The 22,231-nt window shown below is 36.4% G+C and overlaps 1 protein-coding gene across 1 annotated transcript in view; it reads right to left on the bottom strand.

Annotated features, from left to right (window-relative positions):
* Positions 1 to 2,478: 2,478 nt before the first annotated feature.
* ctnna2 (catenin (cadherin-associated protein), alpha 2) overlaps positions 2,479 to 22,231 on the bottom strand; it is a 307,681-nt gene continuing 287,928 nt past the window's right edge. The window contains exons 15-18 of the mRNA XM_028017938.1: positions 19,369 to 19,550; positions 17,725 to 17,830; positions 6,099 to 6,233; positions 2,479 to 3,557 (exon numbers count right to left, since the gene is read on the bottom strand). Coding sequence (XP_027873739.1) covers positions 3,270 to 3,557; positions 6,099 to 6,233; positions 17,725 to 17,830; positions 19,369 to 19,550 — 711 coding nt within the window. The 3' untranslated portion in view covers positions 2,479 to 3,269. The remainder of the gene's footprint in view (positions 3,558 to 6,098; positions 6,234 to 17,724; positions 17,831 to 19,368; positions 19,551 to 22,231) is intronic.

Raw genomic sequence — 22,231 nt, 5'->3', positions numbered from 1 at the left:
GTGTTTCTGCTAACATCATTATGTCCTTTTAATTATTTTTTTTAATTTTCTTTTTAATTTTCAGAGAGCAGGATGTCAGCCATCGTGGTTTGTGTTATTTGGATTGTGGAGATGGATACACACAGGGATTATTTTAGTGGAGACGGCACCACAGCCAGGAATTAATCCCTCCATTAACTGGATTGTGTTACTACTTTTCCCCTGTGGCCCTGTTTCCTAAATAGAGGGTACTCTGGTGATGCACAGATGCCTAATGCATGCTGTGTTTAATGGTCATTAGCACTACAATGTGGAAACATAAAGAACATCATTTATTGTCAGAGGCTGAATTGCAGAATAATCTAAACTAGTGTTGCGTGAACCATTATTGGGACAGCTCAGCTCGTCAATGATTTTGATTTGTGAGAGGATCAAGGTCGTGTGTGGCAATTAGCTGATCTGTCCTCTGTTTTTTAACAGCAGAGTGAGGCTGCGAGGCCTTCGGGGACTCGACGACTCTGCTATGTAAAAGGAAAGCACTGTGCCGACTCTTAAAACGACCCAATTCGCTGAAACCACTCGCCGTGAAGTGAGTTTGCTGCCAGGCCCCAGCGGCATGCCAAAAATCAGACAAGCGCTGCAACACTCCACGTTGGTTGTCCCTACACTGATCTTATTGCCTTAAAGGGGACTGACATCCTCACCATAAGATCATAACATTATGTTGTTCCCTTTCTGACTGCTGATCACTCAGCTCATTTTGTTGGTCCCTTTTCCCCAACCTTCTGTTCAAGCTTGTGACACTCAGTGGGCTTAAGCCGAATTGATATTGGCTTCATTGGTCAATACTGGCTTCTACGCCTGAGAACTTTGTAGTTCAACTTTCTCAAACTTTACTGATCATCTGATAAAAGTTTGCATTTATATCTACCACTGAATATAAAAATTGAGCTAAATGTTTAGAAGCAAAGATGGTATAGTTTACGGTTTTTAAAGTAAATGTTAAGTTTCTTAGGTGAAGTAAATGTTTGAAATGCAAGAATTTACTTTTCATTTATTGGCCTGCCAAAATACAAGTGGAGTCTTGTTTTATTTGTCACAGCAGGTCAGAGTAAAGTGGGATGGACACAACTGCATACCAAACTTTATTGGTAAAATATTTGAAAACTATGTATGTTTTCTTCTCCACTTTCACAATTAGTTACCTCTTTGCATTAGTTAGACACATAAAATGCTAACACCCTTAAATAAATAAATAATAATTATTTAATTAATAAAAAGGAAAAATTTATTCTTCAGCTGCTATTTTGGTATAACAAAATCCAGTTTGGAGAAGCTTAAGTGTAGATGTGACATGACTGAAAGGTGTTTTCAGCAGGATGATCTCAGTTTCTAGGAGTTCATTGAACAGATGGCAGTTCACAAATTTCTGCAGCAAATCTCTGTGGTGAAGACCCAAAGCTTAAACCACAAGGAGAAGGAAATGTCAGGCTGTTTATAGTCTTTGTAGATATCAAAGAAAGAGCCAAGGTCAGTGGATGTCATGTCGATGGTAACAAGAAAACAATAAGAGAAATGTTAATGTCCGGATGAAAGTATGTTTCGCTTTGGAAAAGAAAAGTTCAAAGGAGAACTTTGACCTTTTTGAAATAAAAGACAAGTTAAAGGTATGTCGTCTGGGAACCTCTGTGCGAAGTCATCCATTTCTGATGTTTAAGGAAAAAGCCAGTTGTTTAGGAGAACTGATGCAAACATCTCAAAATATTAACACCTTAATTCACAATGAAGTACGAAAGTTGACCTATGACACTGGATCAAAACATTTTTGCATTTAAAGACTTTCTCAATATGTCTTTAAATCTGAAGATTATGCTTGATCCTTTAAATTAACTAAAATTTCTACCCACTGAGATACTCCTACAGTTAAATTAGTAGGGTATTTGTTTTGACTGCAAATTTGTTTCAACCTTTTCCACATTTAAATGAGGCATAAAGCACACTTTTATGATAAATCCCATCCCTATTTATTTATGCAGATAACAGCTAGAGGAAATAGCTTTGGATTCTGAATGACTGGGACTATTTATGTTGTGCAATTGTCATGGAAAAAATACCGTCAGCTGAAAGCTCGTAGAAATATTAGTGCAGGATAAGAAAAGTGAAGACATTGCAACATTTTGATTCATTCCATTATCTCTTGAATATTGCAGCACCACTTATGAAATTAGAAAAACCATTATGACATAATTCCTCCAGCCAAATGACCTGAACCTGATCTCTCTGCTAATTAAACTAAGAAAAAAAGATGTTTAGCTGTATTTCTTTGATCACTCCTGCATTTACTGTGAAGAACTTCAAACTTATGCAAAAATAAATGCAACTTGGTGTTGGAAATTGATAGATTGCATTTTTTTGTGAATGTCTACCTTCTTACTCCCCCACAGTGAGGAGCAATTATTTATACATGCTGGTAAGAACAACACAGGAAACTTAAGAGAGTCAAGTTAAGGAATTTATTAGAGAAGGGTGAATATAAAGTTACTGTATGCTATTCTCAGAGCAAACCACAACTAATCAGTCCTCTCGGTCTAAATGTTACGCTACACAACTTCCAAACAAGCTCATCATAGTTAGTGACGAAATCTATAAATAAAAGAGATTTAACGAGGGAATACATTAGACCATAAATGTGCTTTGGTAGAAAAAAGAAATCACCATGTGGATTATTGTCATAGTTATCGTTATGAGGAAGGAATCTATTCGGACCCTGATGTGTCTCAGGATTTTTAACATAAGATATTCCTAAAACCACAGATTAACATTCAGATTGGAAGAAAAAATAAAAATCAAGAGGGGTCAAACCACCAATTTTTTCAGCATAGAATGATTCCTCTACTCATTCAGTATCCATTCAGGTTTAGTGTGTTCACAAGCAGCCAGTCTGCAGCACATTAATGATATAGCTAGAATATCGACTGACACTTTTTTTATTTGCCCCTTTTCCTCTTTTGATAAATATTAAGTCCCAGTTTTCAGAAGTAGTTTGTCACATTTTGGCTCTCACATTAAGCTACAATAAGATCAATAAATACTATCGGGTGTGTTGGTGTTCTGTGAGCCATGAAGACCACAGTGTTAGCCGAGCCACAGTAAAGGCAGTTAAATATGTACTGCAGTCCTCCTGCGGTGTCACCAAGCACACACAGCAAACAGAAGTAGATTAACACAATGTGAAAAGGGACTTTTTTTTCAACCACTTATACCATCGTATTTTATTTATTTTTTTTATTTTAGAAGGAGTCCATGGCCTTGAATTCACTGAGGGCCTGGACGGGGGATATGTGTTTCTTCTGGGAGCCTCGTCGCACACGCGTCTGGCATTCCTCTGGTTTCTCCCGTTTGACCAAAGGCTTCTTCTCCGGAGCCTTCATGCGCCAGGAAACCACTGGTGAGTTAACCGCGGCTGTGCCGTAAACCTTCTGGTATTTGGTGGAGGCTACATAGGATGCCTTTACAGTCAGCACCACAGCATTCATGAGGTTCTTGGCTGCCTGGATCAGAGAGGTGGCGCTATCCAACTACAGGAGGGAGAATGAAGAAATATGTCAAAAAGTCAATGTGTGAAATGAGGGAGAAGAGCAATTACTTTCTTGGCTTCGGTTTCAACATTAGGATGCAGAAGCTATGTGAAGTACCTATTGGGGACTCTGATGCATCTAGCAATTAAGATGGATAAAAATATGGTCCTCGCTACATGACTACTTATTTTAGTATTTCTTAATGAGCAGACGAAGGGTCAGGTCTACCTCTGTCTACTTCTGTTTTGTTTGCCTGACATTTAAGGGTCGGTGGCCAAGGGGCCCCCTCCTACATCACACTGAGATGAGTCAACTGTTTCAATTTAATGAGTGTGGATTCCAGCTGGACACCATGAAAAGGTTGAAATCTCAGCAGGACTTGCATATCTAATGTGAAGAAAAGCTACGAGAAAGCAGAGAAATTATGGAGAATCAACTAAACACGCATTGGAAGTCAAAGTATTAATAATAAAATAAGTCAAGTTGAACTTTAAATGGGCAAGGAACATAATGTAAAAGGGACAATAAAATGAAAGTGCCCTGTTTATTCTTTTATTCTGTGTAGAGATGACTGTATGAGAATGCAGATAAGAGAAGGATGATTAAGGATTTAGACAGCAAAAAATGTCTTAAAGCAATTTTGTGAATTAGAGCACATTAAAAATAATTAGTTCAAACTAGGGTTGAGTGATTAATCGGTTCTGTTGAATAATTGAATTTGCTGTTTATGAAGATTTAATTTTCTGAAAATCTGAATTTTTTGCAGCTATGCACTCCTACGGCTTCAGAGTGATGTCATCCCACTCATGGCCTGCACTCTTGTTTTACAACCAGCTTTAACAGCTTGCAGTTATTTGGACTTTGAAACCAGGTCAGCTTCCGGAAGAGATGATTGAAGTAAAACCAAGTTTTTGAAAAAATTTTCTGCCATTTGTAATGTCTTTTTCAAAAAAAGAACAAAAAAAAAGATCAGAAATGGGATGTTTTTATTTGTAAGGCATATTGTCTAGCACCGATATCTTATAAAGGAGTCCCTCTCTAAAATCAGCACCTTTAACTTAAACCAAACTATACTATACTTTGACAAACCTTTAGTCAAAATGATAACAATAAGGCATCAAACTAGAAGAATAACTTAACAGTTGTAAATCACAGTATTGGCACTATCATGTCCTAAGTTAACTAATAAAGTGTCAAGAATTCATTTAAACCTCAAACTACTATCCAGGATGATGAAATACACATAAAACTGGGCTGCTGAATAAAAACAACTGCTCCAGGAATCTCATCTTTGAAGTTCTTATTCAAAGATTCTGGTCCTCAAAGTTTTGCCTTTGCCAGGAAACAATTGAGTCTCTGATATTTCTAGCAGAAACAGACAAGAAACCTTTCCAAGCAAAATGATCTAGAGCAGATTTCATATGTACAGCATTTTATTCCAAATTGTGGACCTACTATGTTTTTTAGTTATTAAAGATTTATATTGTTGAGTCAACAAACATCTTTGAAATCTACCTATGAGATTTCATAAGCAAAAATGCTGAAAGTGATGATTAATGGCATTGGAATTTTTATCAGTGGTTTCCCCCTGGAAAGGGGAGGGGGAAAAGAGATATTTCCAGAGATTTATGTTTTAAAATATTTAGTCCTACTAAACATCATTTATCAACTTTTCATCAAGTAAGCAAGTAAAGGAAAAGTTCAAAATTGTTATAGTTTTTTCTATTTTCAAATTCAAAAAGAAAAAGAAAATCTAAGCATAATTATATAAATAAAAATGTCTGTTTTATGATGAAAAGTGTTGTGTGTAAGTGGGACAGTAGTTTTCAATATTTTAGTATTTTAGACATATTTTTCAAATATATTTCTTATAAAATCTTATAATCTGTAACATTTCAAAGGTTAAAGTAAAAATTTACTTGGTAAAAAGATACTAAGATTGACACCTTCTCTAAAGATTAAACCCTGAGCTAACCTTATGAGGAGCTGTGGCAATTCTACACTGTCATATTACTAAAACTTACATTATCTGTCTTTAATGTACCCTTTGTTTCAAATTGACATATAGGTTGGATTTACTCTGGTGGTAACAAAACCACAACATTCTAAAAGAACAATCTTCTTTATGTGGGTGTAGCAAACAGGGCTGTGGTGCATAACCATAATCAGATTAATCTAATTACATTTTCGCCTGAGCTAACTGTGGTAACTTTAAAAAGGTAGGATTTCATACACTGATTACTAATAAATTAACTTTGACTGCATCAATAATGATTATAAAACCATCTGGAGATCTTGTCTCCTTGATGCAAAGTTTAATTGTGAAATAATGATCCCATTTTTTAAAGTAATAATAATTATTATTTTTGCATTAGCATCATTCTGCATAGTCCTTTAACCTGTCATCTCATTGTGACTTCAAACAAAAAAGATTAAATAGTCTACTGTAGGGCCAAATTAAGTGGTTTGGTAATAAAAACCTGTCTGGGACATCAGGGATGATGGAGAAGAACATGTGCTGCTTTCAAATGACAAACTTACCCCGGAAACAATGAGCTCTCCGCCCAGATTCTGCACCTCAGCCTTCACCTTGCTACAAATGTTGAGCTGATGACAGTACAGGGCAATTCTCTGCAGGTAGGCCAGCAGATCCTGCTTGCAGGCTGAGTCAGGGCACTAAATTGTAACGGGGAAAGAAAAACAATTGTTTAAACACATGAACATGAAATAAAAAGGGGTTTATGTTCTTATTGCTTAACAGCAAAATAGAAGTACAGATTCTATATTGGACTGAATCTGGACTTTAATAGAGCCATTCTAACACATGAGTACCCTTTCATAATAGTAAGTAACAAAAAGGTAAAAGGATAAAGAAGGTATAAAACATGTGTGTGGGACTGAATCATCAGTTGTTTATTATAATGTATAACATAAATCAGCAGAAACAACAATAAGAGATTTACAGTGAGCAGGAAATTGTGGAATTGGGATACTTAAGATTCAATAATACTCTGGATCTCCACTGAAAAGTGTAGTTATGTATGAGTAAAATAGTGTCTGCATTCATAAATTTAAGCCTTTTGGTTGAATCTTGACTGAAATTGCCTTGTCAATGGTACAATGTGAAAAAAGAATACTGCAGAAAGATTTCATAGTCTCAATCCACTCAAAGACACAAAATTGGCAGGAGAAAAGGTCAATGGCTTCAATACACTGTTGCAAAAATCCCTCTCCCTATTAAAGAACACTTGCATAATTCTAAAAAGTAGATTTTTCCCCCTAAAAAATTCATGACTCAAACTCTGCCAAATTGGATTGCTGTATGGGAGTTGTTTGTGATTGAAGTCAGGGTTATTTTCGAGCAGAATGAGAGGGAAAACAGCAGGCTTCACACATTCTGGGATGCAAATTACTCTACCACTTCTTTGCACAAGGCATTAGTTTGGAGACCTGATTCCTTCTTTTTCCATACTCATTTGCCCTCATCGCTTTAAAGGAATCAGAAGTCCTGACCTGGTCCTTTTGTCCTTTGTGCTACTTCAGCAGTGAAAAAAAAAGACTACTCATACAGTGCAGCAAATGGACCAGCGTGGAATACGAGGACAGCCTCATTGGTTGTCCCGCTATCACACAGTTTGCCCTCGTAATTCCATCTGGAGGCCTTCCAGAAGCTAGCCATGGCCCACTAAGCTCTCAGTGGGTAAAGAACTCTGCATCAGCTGTTTAAACACTGCGAGCATCATTTTGTGAAACACCTTTTTTTTTAGCATTAATATTAAACGGTCCAAACTGGGACATTCAGCAGATCTGCATAGTGAAATGCACAACTCATTTACCTGACTTCTGGCCTGAGGGAGAGGGAGGTGGCAAGTTAAACATCTCTAATAGGCGCATACTGTACCTCCCCAAGGACTTGAGGAAGTCTTTGCCACTCAGATCCTTTCTTTTCCTCTGACAAAAGCCCTTTCATACTAAAACAAATAGTATTAATTGACTGGAGGTGCTTTCCCCTGATGGTTAGAAATTCAGTGTAAAACTGTTTTGTCTGTTGTTTGGTGAAACGTTTAATTCTTAAGTCCACAAATGTACACTCAATGACCAAATTATCAGGTACATGCCTTCAATTGTTCAACTTCAATAGTGAATCTGACAATCACACAGGATAATTATAATGCATTTAGGGCATCTAGACACAGAGGAACTACTAAGCAGCTGAACAGGAAAGAGAGCGGATAAATGGACTTTGAATGTGGCATAGTTGTTGTTGGACTGGTCTAAGTGTTACAGAAACTGCTGATCTACTGAGATTTACACAGAAAACTATCTGTCTGGTCCAAAAGATAAACAACAAAATTATATAGTTGGTACCAGCTCTGAGGGTGAAAACAGCAGAGAGGTCAGAGGTCAAAAGAGAATTGGGAGACTGGATGATGCAAAATGGCAGCAGATCAAGTAACCGCTTATTTTAAGTTATGCAGAATGCCTCTCTGAATGCATATGGCATCAAACCTATAAAGACCAGATGCTACTCCAGTTAGCTAGAAAAAGGAAAAATCCAATTGGGTTATTGGAGTTTTTTGCTTCCTACATTTTATTTGTGTTTTGACTTATTTGTTTTCTGTTTTCGTTTCAAATCTCAGGCTCTTTTAACTATTGTTTATCTTTGGCTAGATCTCTCTTTGGTAAGTCATTATTTTTCTATTTAATTTATTTTTCATCTCCATTAAATTATTTATTTACTCCCCTCCCTGCTTCTTTCTTACAATCTCTCTCTTTCTCACCTCAGCCTTTCTGCCTGGTCTCTCCTCACCGCTGCACCCTGTTTCCAATCAGCCATCAGTTCTCTATCCAGCAATCAAGCTCCGCAGCATTTAGGCTCTTAGTGTTCTTTCAGTCACTACTGGATTCTACTATTGTTATCTTCCATGTTATTTTGCACATATTCTATGCTGCGTACTTCTCTGAGCATTTTTGTAGGTTTCCATTTTCAGCGGTGAGCTAGCATAAACGGTTGGTTGCTAACATTAGCATTGTTAGCTAGTCCAGAGATTGTACGACTGTCCTCTTCGGAAACCAAAAGCTATTTTATCTGACATGCCTTTTGTTGAAGCCAAACCAGCTGTAAAACATCGTGTCATCTAGAAACACGTTGCCTAACATGCAAACAGCCTGCAAAGCTTTTAGCATGTTAATCAGTTTATTGTGCTCCCTTTCTTCAGATATGGGTCAAAAATAGTCTAACTTTCACAGACGGAACAGCTTGCTACCATGAATACTTTACGTTTGTAGTTTTTATACAGTTTTTGAAAACTGATTGATATATATTCAGCTGCCCCATTGTTAAACGACTCTAAATATTATTGAAAACAACACATAATACCCATCTTCTGATGATTATTTCCAGAAAGATATGTACCAAGTCATAAAAACAGATTTTTAGATGATCAACCCAACAGAACACTTTTAGGGTGTGATATGAGAAATGTGTAGCCAATAATTATTCACCAAATGTATGATGCCATTATATCAATGATTAAACATATGGCACAAAAAATAAGGCTGTTCTAAGGGAAAAAGCAGTTCAACCCAGTAAAGCCAGATGTACCTGATAAAGTTGCTGATAAATGTATAATGGTAAAGTACCTTATTTAATTATTCAATTATTTTAGTAATTGATTAATCTATTGATTAGTCTGAATTAATCAACTAATTGGATAAAAAAGCCACATTCTGCAGAATTTACATTGAACAACTTAAGATTATTGAACAAAATATTAAAATTGTAATATAAAAATTAACTGTTATGAATGTGCATGCTCCAGATTAACGATTTATGGATTACTAAATTGGTTGACATTTAATTCAATATCTGCTTCATCATGATTAATCCAATTAATTCAGCCCTAAATGCTTTACTGTGGATTCTACAACTATAAGAATAGGACTTTGTAAAGTCCTGTAAAGAAGACCAGAGCTGCCACTGGCCCCACATTAAGTGACACTGATCTGAAGCTGCTAACTCATTCAGCAGCCGGTGAGGACTGGGGTGAGGGTGCAGTGGAGGTCTTCAGGGGAGATGTTTCTTGCTGGGCATTATCACTGCATCGCCACTCCTGGCTAGCATCACCACTAACAACACTTCAGGCCCAGGCGCACACATACAGGCACAGCACTGCCTCAAGCAAGTTTGATGCAGACATGACACGATTGTTTCCCACTGCATGGCTGACTAATAGTCCACTGCTATCACTGATTCCCTGTTGATGTAAATAAATTGTATGGCCTATTACTTTGCTGGGCTCATTGAAGCTCTTGCATTTCCCCTCCTTGTCTGACAGTGAAGCAGAATTCATTACTGACTAGTCAGAAAACACTCCTTGCTTTACCGCCTGACTTGGTTCGACCCTCTGAATATTCTCTCTGACCGTAAATGCCTCTGTGGTTCCTGTTTTGTAAAACAGTCTTTTGTCCTTTTTTTATGCCCAATTTAAGAAAAAAATAATAATCATGGATATTTAGCAAAATCATTTAAAAGAAAAAAACTTTAGTGTTCCGTCTCATACTGATGAAAGGCTTTTTCATAAAGCTTTCACTTTGTAAGTTGCAGCCATGAAATATGTTTTTTCTTATCTTTGTTTATGGCTTTTTTGTGGCATACAATAAATATCTAATGAAAGAAAAAAACAAGACATTCAAAACAAATGATGAATGACATATGGACAACACAGTGACAGACACATCCAGATACACACAGTGATACATGCCCTTTAATGGAAAGCTGTCACAAAGTAGGCCCTCTTTCAATTTTAAGTTCTTATGTAAAAAGACAAGCCTATGGCTTTTAGCAGGGTTTAACATTAGGCAACTGTAACCTCAGAGAAACAGGAACACATTACATATTATTTATAAGACTTTTTATTTAGAAAAATTAAAGTAAAAGGCAGAAGCAGTGTGTGAACAAAGAGGTCTATCCTTACTGCTCAAGAATAATGATTAAAATCAACTAGTTTGACTAATCAAAAGCACTTATATAACTGATTCTCGGCAGGTTCGAATCAATATTGTGGAAAGCTATTATTTCTGCTATTTCAAGACCATAAGGACTGCATCCTTTCACAGTAATAAATACAGTATTTTTCAAGAGCAGGGAATGCAATATAGTGAACAACAGGCACAGGTTGATTACCTTTATCCAGATAACCTGACTAATTAGCTAATTAATATTGGCACTTTGTTTGTATTAATATGCAGAGCAATATGGCAAAAAGGATTAATACCCAGCACACTTGAAAACTACTATTTGATTTATAGGGTGCTTAGTTTACGGTTCTGCTCGTCTAGCTATGAATAATAAAATTACAACAACTAAAAGGTATATTTCCTAGACATATACAAAATACATATAACCTGAGAATCAAAAGAGGGTGTACTTTCTTTTTTATATAGCTATATGTTAAACATTATATAAGCCTGTGCTATAAATCAAGTTTTAGGAAAAAAAACAAAAAAAACACAGTAAAACCCGAGATCGTCTTCTCGAATACAGGAATACAGGAATTCCATACTGTATTCCTACAAGAGTCAGAACTGCTGATTTCATAACTTAAGCAGAATGAAATGGTAAATACTTGTTTATCTTTTTTGCTATAATTCATCATATGCCATGTAGATCCTGAAAGGAAACAGAAATGAAAAGCATTCTCCTAGTTTTGCAGACTTCCTCCAGCTGCTTTTGAACTGCTGTATTTTGGATCTACTCTGACAGGCTGACATATGCCAACACTTTAAAGGAAAAATGTGGACAAGTTACCCCCTAAACGTTGCTCATAACTTCATGAAATAAGCTATACAAAGAACAAAGACTCTCAATATTCTGACAAGCTGATATTTCCGAGCCTAGATACATTGACTCAGCAGAAGCAATGTTCAATGCTACACTTATCTTGTTCTGAATCTGCTAACAACCAGTAGTACCTGTTAAACTGTGCTTTCTGTTTTTACCAAAGAGTCTTTTATTTACACAAAACATCACATCACACTAGGGTTCACTGGTGTCAGCAAGCCACAAGGACTTTGCATGTGGAGTCCTGCATTTTATGTGACACATGAAACACCTTGATGTCTAGCTGTACGCTTTTTAGTCAGCTAAATAATTTCTTTACCTGACACTTCAAAGGATTTCTTAATTGTACTCAGAGCTCAGGCTGAAAGCTAAATAAAAAGATACTTAAATGAAAAAGAAAAAGGAAATGTGATTACTTGGATGTTTATTCACACCAACACCCAATCCCACTACTGTGTATCTGCCTTGCCTTTCATCTTTATTGGAAGAATACGCTGCTTTAGGTAAGTAGCGCTTCACCTTTTTAATGTAACACATGCTGTTTATTTTTCAACAAAAGTGCCAAGGATTGTTTTGAAACTGCTGCATCAGCATTGTATAAAATATATCGTCAATGTACAAGACATGTATTTTAAAATGTATACATGTTCAATTCAAATATCACAGGAAATTACATTACTTCAGTTATTGCTTCGTTTTACTGTCATTCTGTAGGCACCAATGAAGATTTGTTGTCCTCAGCATATAAAGTGGCTCCAACTGATAGCAGTCTGACCTACATTCACTTTAATTTATCAAATATTTATTTATCCACCTGGGTCTTATACAATGTGCATAGACAAATGGATGTTCACGATAAGATAAACAATTCTTTAAAATAAAAATAAAAAACTAGTTGGTGATACCAGAGTCAATGTATGTAATATGTCCAGGCAAAATATAGCACTGAAATATACACCATTGATACCAATAGACATGCACTATACACATTTGCACATGACAAGCATCTCACATATTTCAATAAAATAATGTTTTTTTTGTCAACAAGTGGAGCACTCATGTTCATGAGCCATGAAAATTTGTACAGTAGTCAGTTACAAGGTTGTTCTTTTATTATTTTTGAATAGCTCTCTGAACAGCTTTAATATCTACTGTACCATAATAATTAAATTAATTGCTTAAAATGATTGAATCCTACACTAAAGATTTGCTCTGAAATATTTGGTGTAAAATGTTAAATCATTCTTCATAGTAAAATAGAAGAATTGACAGCCCAAAACACTTGATGTTCCCTGATTGTCAATCACTACGTTCCTCTAGACCCTTTCTCAACCCTTACCCCCCGTCTAGGCCACAGGGGGTTACTGATGCTTTCAGTCTCAAAGTGATATGAATCAAACTCTTTGCCCTACATAGTAATCAGCTGAATGATACCCACTGAGATTGCAGAAGAGAACATTTCACAAAGATTTGGCACCATTGTTGAAGCAGACAAGAAAGGATTAAATGTTATTTCAGAGATATGCCCTCTGCTCCTCTAGATGAATTTCAGAAACATCCAAAGTTTCTGCCAAAGAAAACTGAAGTTGTTTGGCAGCAAATACTTACAATATTTTATGTTGGGTTGCGCAGCATTTAATGCAGCATTTATTGCTGTGCAACAGCAGAGATGTGCAGACCGCAGAAGAAATGTTATTCAAAATTAATACAATTGTGCAAATACCAGCATGTATGTAAACACTGAGTTTGTTGAGAGCAGTGATGTTATAGTGTTACAGTTACTGAGATTTGCTGATAACGCTCCATTGTTCATTCAGGATGCACTGTCACTGAAGAAAACTTAAGAACAAGGTGGAGGTATTCAGTCCTACAACCAGCCATCCTCACATATCTTCTGCTACTTTACAATGTCAAGGTAAAGCATTTGCTTTACCTTTATTGGGACCTTATTTAAAATATAAGAAAATATAAATCAACAAAAACTATTAAGACAGAACTCAAACAATTTTACAAGGAAGAGTAAAGTAAAACTGCATCATCCTGATGTGAATACATCATTAAGACCTATCTACCCAAAGTTCATGCTGCTTTTGCACCAAAATGTGCATCTACTAAATATTGACTTGAAGGGAGTCAATAAATATGCAGTCACCTATGTTAAATATTTTTATTTAATTGCAACTGTTTTGTAGAAAACACATTTCACTTAAATATTAACTGTTTTTTTGTAGTTTGTTAGGTCAATAAAGCCTAATTATGTTGATCATGATTGATTTATTAAAGTAATAAAACTATAAACATGCAAGGGGCTGAATAGCTTTTACAGGTACTGTTTATGGCATCCTAGAGTTCCATGTCCATTCAACCTTTGAACCTTTGTTTTGAACCTCAGCCTACAAATTCTTTAATGTCCACCATTTTAGAAATTTGACTCTGACAACATAAATAAAAACATACAAAAACTATCAAAAAATTAAAGTCTAATAAATCTACATATGTTTGGATATCAACTTATCCACTGTGATAAAAGAACATGTGATATTTAGCATTATTTATGGCATCAGTGCTTGAAATAGAAGAAAGAAGCATAGAAAATGGGGGAAAAAAAGACATTGTGGGACTGAAGTTCCCAAAAGTCTTTTTGTCAAAGTCAAGTACAATATTGAAATGACTATGAAAGAGCTTGCTGCCCTCTCATTATTCTATGCTGAATTGTATTCTTGTCTTCTTGTGCTCATCCATAGGACTGACAAGGTTTACCACTTACATAGAGTAACGGAAAGATCTTTCTACATAATGTGAAACTGCAGTGTTCTCAACAACCCCACCTACAAGAATGTGTGAATGCAAAATACTTGTCTTCTTTATGCACAACAAGAACAAGGAATCAATGTTGTCTGCTTGTGTTGCATGTTTTTATGATGTGATAAAGAATAAAACTGATGTCTTTGGTTTTAATAAGCTATGCATTTTTGTTCTCCTTGCATGGGTGGGGAGAGTAGCCAGAATTTGTACTCAAGTTAAAGCACCACAACTTCAACGGATCTTTCCTCAAATAAAAAGTTATACAAGAGTAAAAACGTATTTGGTAAAAAGGTCACTCCAGTGCTCAGTACCTGAGTGTTTTGATATCATAACATATAATTTAATATTTACAAATTATGTAATTAGATGGACAAAATATAAACTTATTTGCAAATCCTAAATAGATACATTACTGTGAAAAAAAAATCAAGTCAAACATTTTTCTGAATCAATTATTTTCAAAGTAAAACTATTGAAACCAATACTTACAGTAATGTCTATATATGTTAGACCAGCGTAAGGTACCTTCAGTGATAACATACATGTTTAACTTTATATTACATGACCTACAAATAGCACAACAGGCTTATGAGATAGAAAATAACATTAAAATGATGAAGTTTGTATACAAACGAGAAGTCTCACTTTAACAAACTATGGGTGGTTGGTCAATACATGCTTGATATTCTTCATTCAGTAAAGTTACTCACTGTGGGTAGAGTAGCCAGAAATTACATATAAGTAAGAGCAGCGGTTACTCAAGTAAAAGTAAAACATATGGTTTAGTAAAACTCAAAACTCAATGTACATCTTTATCAAAAACTTACCCAAGTAAATTTAACTGAGTAAATGTAACTAGTCACTGGTCACTACTGTTTGCTTGTCATGGTGAATGTTCGAGAGAGTCAACACATGCTGAAAGTAAAACACCCTTATATTCCACTATGTCCAGCAGAAAGCTCTGATGTCTCTAGAAGTGTGACAGAAGGCTCTGCATATTCAGCATGGACTGGGCTAAGACATGTTAAAGTGTGAATCAAAAATGGCAAGCCACCTGGCCTCTTTATTACAGCAAACTGTTCATTTCCGACACAGGTTCTTCAAGTGATTTGCCTCATGGCGTGCTGTATGCGCTCCCACTCAAGCCTTGTTAAACACTGATTGTCATTTGGCAGTCCACAAGCCAACAAGTAAATACACTCACAAACAAAATAGTTGAAGCTTCTTAGTCCTGTTTACTACAAAATGTGGGCTAAACAACAGGTGTGACCTCAAGTAGAAACAAGTGCAGTTACATCCAAGACAAACAGAAAAACATATCCCTGTTGGTGATCATTAATACATAGGAGGGAGTGTAGTAAAGCAGAATTCAGAGTCAGATTGTGTAGTGCAATATGTTCAGGATGGTGTGACTGGAGCTAAACAGTGTCAGCACTGACTGCAGCTGCCTCCTGTCCCGCTGAACGCTTTGCGTATTCTACAGCTCCAACAACTAGCAGACTCTACACAGTATGCCAGCAGCTGAAAACTTGCTGGTATATTTCTAGTAAGTCGCATACTGTCACAACAGAGGGAGTACAAAATGTGGAGATACTGGTGTAATAAAATCATGTATTCCAACATATTTAGAGACAAACGTCTTGTCTTTTTTTTTTGCTTGTCTAAAATCAGATCTATTATCCTTGAGTATATGTGATAGAAGCAAAGGTGAAGTGCACTTTTTGATTTGTCTGATATTATGGAAGTGGTCATTGATGCATCGTGATTCATCCTATACTATGCTTTACTACGATTAATATATTACATGTCTGATTTCACTACTAAATTCTTAGTAAGTACTTACGGCTAAGGTTGGACTGAAAGGTGCAGTATGTAATGGTGACAGTTTGGTATGAGACAGATAATCTGTGAAAAAAATCAAGCTCCTCTGCCTTCTCCCAGCTCTCTCAGTGCTAACTAGAAACAAACAATCAGAGCCAGTAGGAGGGTCTTAGCTCACCCTCAGTGTTGCTCATCCCAATGTTTAACAGAGAATTAATTTTGGAATTAGACACTTTTCTTTATACTAATGCAAACCTAGAAAATGCATCTATTTTGTTTTCAACCTCTTAGGGTGAAAATGGACAGAACAGTACTAGCAAGATGTAGCTAATAAAATAGAAAATGAGTGTACATCGGTCTATAACTTCCTAAGCATGTGTTGGCACACTACACTTTTATTATCTGTGACTGGGTTTGAAAATAATATACCTGTGACTGGCAGGGCTAATTCTTTAATAAAGGTTTTGACAAACAAATCATTAAGGAGCCATTTATTTAGAGGTTCTTGCTTTGACAAATTGGTGTAGATAAATGGGAAAGAATGCTTCAGATAACAAATAACTTCAATTAGTCTTAAAGTGGTGTCTTCTAAGAAAAAGTATATATTTTGGTGTGAACATGAGTTTTTTTTTAAATTAAAGGTCTCAAATCACACCAAAAAAACAAAACAAAAACAGTTTTCTGGTTTACTAAGAGCACTGACGTAAAAACTGTAGAACACTTCTAATTTAAAAATCAGATCCCTGACCTTTTTATCAACTGAACGCTCTTTAAGATGTCAAGAAAGCTACAAAATAATTAAAAGAAGATTGAATAATCAGCCTACATTTTTCATTTGACTGCCCACAAACATATGGTTATTTTCCAAAGCAAATTAAGAAGGCAGATGTCAGAGAAGGTGACTTAGAATATAATTACCGTAGTCAACAAAGGTTTTGTGATAAAAAATTTTGTAGACTTTATCGTGACTGCAGTGGTTGCAAAATTGCACACAATCATTCCAATTCTAAAAGATGATTTTGGTCAAACATTTCTTCTTCTCAACACTGCTGCATAGAAGCTCAGCAAGTGATATTGAAACCAGCAGTAATTATTCCAAGGCTTTGCAAGCCAACAGCAGTTGCAATTACAAAGACAACAGGCAGTCTCAGCATATCAGTGGGTTTGGAGGCCAAGGTATCGGTACTTCCTATTAGAGGCAGATGAAATGAAAAAGAACATTATGCATTACCTGGAGGGAGAGTTTTGAAATACCTCCCAGTTCATTATGTGTACATACACCTACACTGCATAAACACCTATTTCTTTTCACTCCCATCGTCCCTCAGCCCAGAACTGATTGATTAGATATTGAAAATGGTCTGTCAGCATGTTTTAGAGAGGTACTCATCTGATAATGAATGCATCACCTCAGCTGGAAGCTAATTATATTAGAGACACAACTTGGTTCTGCTGTCTTGCTCTCTCTGTGTGGGCTCCATTGGGAGACAAAGTCATCCAGCAGCACAGCTCTACCACTCTAGCTACGCTCATCAACTCTCACAGTAAAGATTTCCATTGGCTATGCCCACTTACTCTAAATTAAAAATGTGCTCTCCTGCCAGCTGCCTGGACTCCACCAGGTACACACTCACACCCCCAGGAATGCATTAAGACAAAGAGTGATAGTGACAGACACAAACTAAGTTATGGAGCTACCTGATCTGCAACAGCGCGAGACAATTTGTCCATCCTGGAACCGGCTTCTGCAATCTTCTTCGCTGCGTTGATCACATCTGAGGAGTTCTTCAGGGGGCCTTTTCCTCTATAAGAAGGAAAAGAAATAAAGGACTGTGAGGGAAGAATTAAAGCCACTGATAATGAAAAACTTTAATCCTAAGTATAACACCACTAACACAAGAGATTAAATCCACCAAAAAACAGAAAAATATGTATTTTTCATGCAACCCCCCACCCCCCAAGGTTAAATATGTAAGTTTGAAATAGGTAGTGCTTTGTAAAGAAAACCATAATCCTTATCACAATACAACAAACTTCTAAGTATTTAAGAATTTTTTTTGTGATAGACCAACACAAAGCAGTGCATAATTGTAAAGCATAAGGTAAATGATAAATGTATTTTAAGTCTTTGGGGGCCTTTACCAGTTTCGCCAGTAGAGTGACATTTTTGCCTTGTCTTGTCTTTCAATGGCCTTTTTTGAAACTAGCTTTCATTTTAATAGCCAGATTTCAGAAATATACGCCTTTGTACACAAATTCCCCAACCTAAACTGTTGATTAGGGTTGTACAATTTATTATATAGTCATTAGTATCACAATATGATAATACACCTTAAGGGAATCTGTAAGAATTGTCTGGGCCAGAATAAATGAGAGGTGACAAGAGATTGGGGTGTACCCTAGAAATGTCACTTCATTGCGGAGCTTCACGAAGAGACACAACTCAAACAACCATGCATACATGCTCACTCCTAAGGGTAATTTAGAGAGACCAACGCATGGTCATGACTTCCGGCTAATCACTTTAGTGAATCTGCAGGTTACCAGAAAAGTGGTTAGTTGCTGATAATGCTAAATACAACAAAGCTTATTTTAGGCATGAGTTGTGTGTGTTAATAATGACACCCTGGCCATGTTACTAGCTCAATGCTACATTGAGATAGCAGCATTGATGCTACTAGCATTGACAGTAACGCTTCATATTATCTTACTGTTTAGTTGTGACCACTAAGGAGATTTGTGTGCTATGTGTGATTGTTATTCAGTCATAAGTTAATATGTGTTGCGTGTGCCATTCTGAGTGTGGTCAACATCAAGTATTAATGGTGCAGTCATAGCACCACAGGCACAGACACTCATGACGAATCACTGCCCTGATCTGTAATTAGTGACTTGTTTCTATTTTATCCCATGTCTTTTAACTGTAAGGGATCACAACTCAATGAACTGGGTCAGCAAGCATCAGACAGTTTTGGGGGAAGTACCAAAGTTGATACTGTCATTTTCGGCTATTCTTATATAAGAACTGCTCCAGTAAAGTCTGAATCGTCTGAAGAAAAGCATCCCCACATCTAGACACAGGCACTACCTTCTTTAACTGTGGGAATAGTGAATTTAGGGTGAACGATTTTAAATGTTTGTCACACTGCATTTTGCATGTATCTGTAAGTTTGCTGTTCCCCTTCATGGCTTATAGCAAACTGCAAACATGACTTCCGATGGCTTTCTTTCAAAAAGATGCTTTTTCTTGCCACTCTTTCATAACAGCACTTTAATGTAGATGAGTAAAAGTACACACAATCATTGAATGTTTTATAATGACATTTCAGGTGGTGATTTTACCTGGTGAAGTCGGTCATTTCCATCATGATCATACACATCTGTTTTGCCAGCACAATGATGTCATTGCCATTGTCGTCCCATTTGGCCACTTCTGCATCTAGCTTGCACTTCTCTTGTCTGAAGCTCTCTACCTGCTCGGCAATCTTTGCCTTCTCCTCCTGAGGAAGCTGTGCCATGATGGCCTGCAGGCAACATAGAAAAACAAAAGCATCAGAGGTGGTAGAGGAGATGCCGGAAAGGTAAAGCTTAGAAGAATAAATTGGCAACATGACTCAGGAGAAGGAATATAAGAGAAAGGAATTGAGGAAGTGATAAGACTAGAGAAGAGGGAAGAATAGAAAATGAAGAAAATGTTGAAGAAGTAGAGGGATTAGGTAAGTAGAAGTGCCAACTGCATGAAGATAAAAGGAGGACTAAAGCACCCTTTTTTTAAACTTTAAGAAACTGCATAACTACAAACTTGAACATTAATTCTGTCATCTTGCCCTTTAAGAACACTTTCAAATAAAGTTCTTGACTTTGCATTTAATGACGGGACCTTTTCAAAACCCTTGACATCTTATACCCATAAAAGCAAATCCATTTTTGCCTTCATAGTTTTTTTCCCGGCTGTGAAAATACATTTCCTCTCCTAGCAGCCTTTGGGGGCAGGTCCAAAATGGCATAAATCTTGTGGCGAGGTCACAGGCACAGTTAGGACCTAGTATTATTTGGAAGATAAATGTATAATTACCTTGCCTCTAAGACCAGAGAATGAATAATGCATTTCTTCAACATTATGTCAGTAAGGTGAGGTGGAAGGAAGAGTAACCTGGTTTCCATTAGGTCGATTATATTGACTCCAGAAGCACAGATTGAAAACGAGTACAGTAGAAAAAACAGAAAAGTCACTATTAGTTTTTTAACCTCACCTATTATTCACTGTCCTCCAAAGAACTGTCATTTTTCCTGTTATAAAAACCCAAGTCCTCCTTATCCCTTTTCCTTCCTGACTCTCTCACAAGTTAGTTGGTGTGTAGGGGGTGGAGGGTACAGTGAGATGTGCGTCACTTTGCTTGTGTCCCCTGGTAGACGTGTCAGGAGGAGAATGAAAACAAAACAAAAGTGGATTATTTGTCCCCCTGAAATTCTTTCAGAGAAAATACGGAGGGAGAGCCACAATGGGAAACAGAAAATTGAAATTACAGGCATAAATAGAAAGGCGTAGAGGTCCAGCTTTCTCATCAGCGGCTAACGGGTGCGTCGATGAGTTTAGGCCTTCTGATCGCTCTCTGAGTGCGACAGCGCATTCATGGTGGTTAGTTGAAAAGAAAAAAAAATGCCTGGCATAAACAAACAAGCTAAAGTAGCCCCCTCAAGCCCAGTGTAGATTTCCTCTGCTGCTCGTGCCAGGACACACAAACAACAGCATGGAGGCAAATCCCATTAAACAGCATGGGGGGTGAAAACACTGCTTGCATTTAAAACAAATACCAAGTTAATATGTATTTAGACTTCACAGCAAGGAAGAAACTATTTAAAACACATATTAGATTTTTAGCAAGGCAACACATATTACCACTGCGGGGTGTGTGCATGTGTTGCTTTGATTTGTTGTGAATTTGGGGATCTGGGCCAGCAGTACTCTTATTCATTTAATCAATAACTGAACATCTAATATATATGACTGCTTTACATATTAAATACCCTGCTGTAGATTAACTCAGTAATTAGACAAAGCCCTTAAGTCATTTACATTCAAGTTGATTTTTAATTAACAGTATGTGCTAGGAAAAAGAAACAAGTAATAGTTTCATCCAGTAATGGTTGTCCCTCGCTTGGTTTTCACTTGGGATTTTTCTATCACTGGGAAACATATAGATTGGTCAAGAAGAATCTACTGCTTTGATCATTTTTTTTGTAATTTACTCATTTTGACCCACGTAAGATGAATTTGCCATACTTTTTCATATCTGCCTTTTGATTCATCATTTCAAAAGTCCTAACCTTTTTGAAACAATACCTCAAGGTCAACTTAAACATTGACTATAGTCATGCTGGAATTAATGCACTATGAGATTTCTCTGAACAAAAATATTTGTAAAAAACGTTCAGAGATCAAGAGGCTTTAAATGTACCAATAAGTTTGGCTCAGTAAAGTAACATGTGCAAAGTTGTGTCAGATAACAGGCTGAGCTGGACAGCAAACACCAATGCAGATGCTGGGAAAGATATTTTTGCTCACATTTCTAACCTCATCAACAAAAAAAGAAAGAAAAAAATATTCACAGTCCTCAATTGAAGATATGGGAGCAGCATGTATAGCAGGAGTAATGATGCCCCTGATAATGTGGAATAAAAATTTAGTTTTAAAGAACCCTGCTCTTTGAAACAGAGTTAGAAAAATGTGTAACCTTCGTTTTCTTAATTGAGTTACTAAAGAACACTGAAATATTCTTTAAGTGTAATACGTGCACTTAAGAATTTTTCCACAGACGTTTAATTTTTCTGCAGCAAAAAGAGATCTACATGCTTTAGGGAATAGGCACAGAGGTTGATTGTTATAGTTGATAATGTGAACCTTACTAGTCTACAATAAAATATACAAAAGACAGCTTAAAATGTCAGCTCTGTTATCACATTCCTTGTTTTAATACAGTATTAAAATACTTTCTTCCAGCAAATTCACTTTCTAATAAATGACCACACAGAAGGAATTTACACCAATTAGCCCTTGGTCTGACTGGTAAAACTATACTAAAAAATTTGTTTAATCACAGTTAATTCATGATTTAACTTGTGGTGTTATTATTGTTTGGATGAATATTTTTTCATTAATAAAAACCTAATTTGAGACTTTTTTATACATGTATTCAGGTTATGT

The sequence above is a fragment of the Xiphophorus couchianus genome, chromosome 5, assembly GCF_001444195.1.
Source record: "Xiphophorus couchianus chromosome 5, X_couchianus-1.0, whole genome shotgun sequence".
NCBI classification, from domain to species: domain Eukaryota; kingdom Metazoa; phylum Chordata; class Actinopteri; order Cyprinodontiformes; family Poeciliidae; genus Xiphophorus; species Xiphophorus couchianus.
The sequence above is the reverse complement of the archived record's forward strand: the minus strand, read 5'-3'. Positions and strand labels throughout refer to the sequence as shown.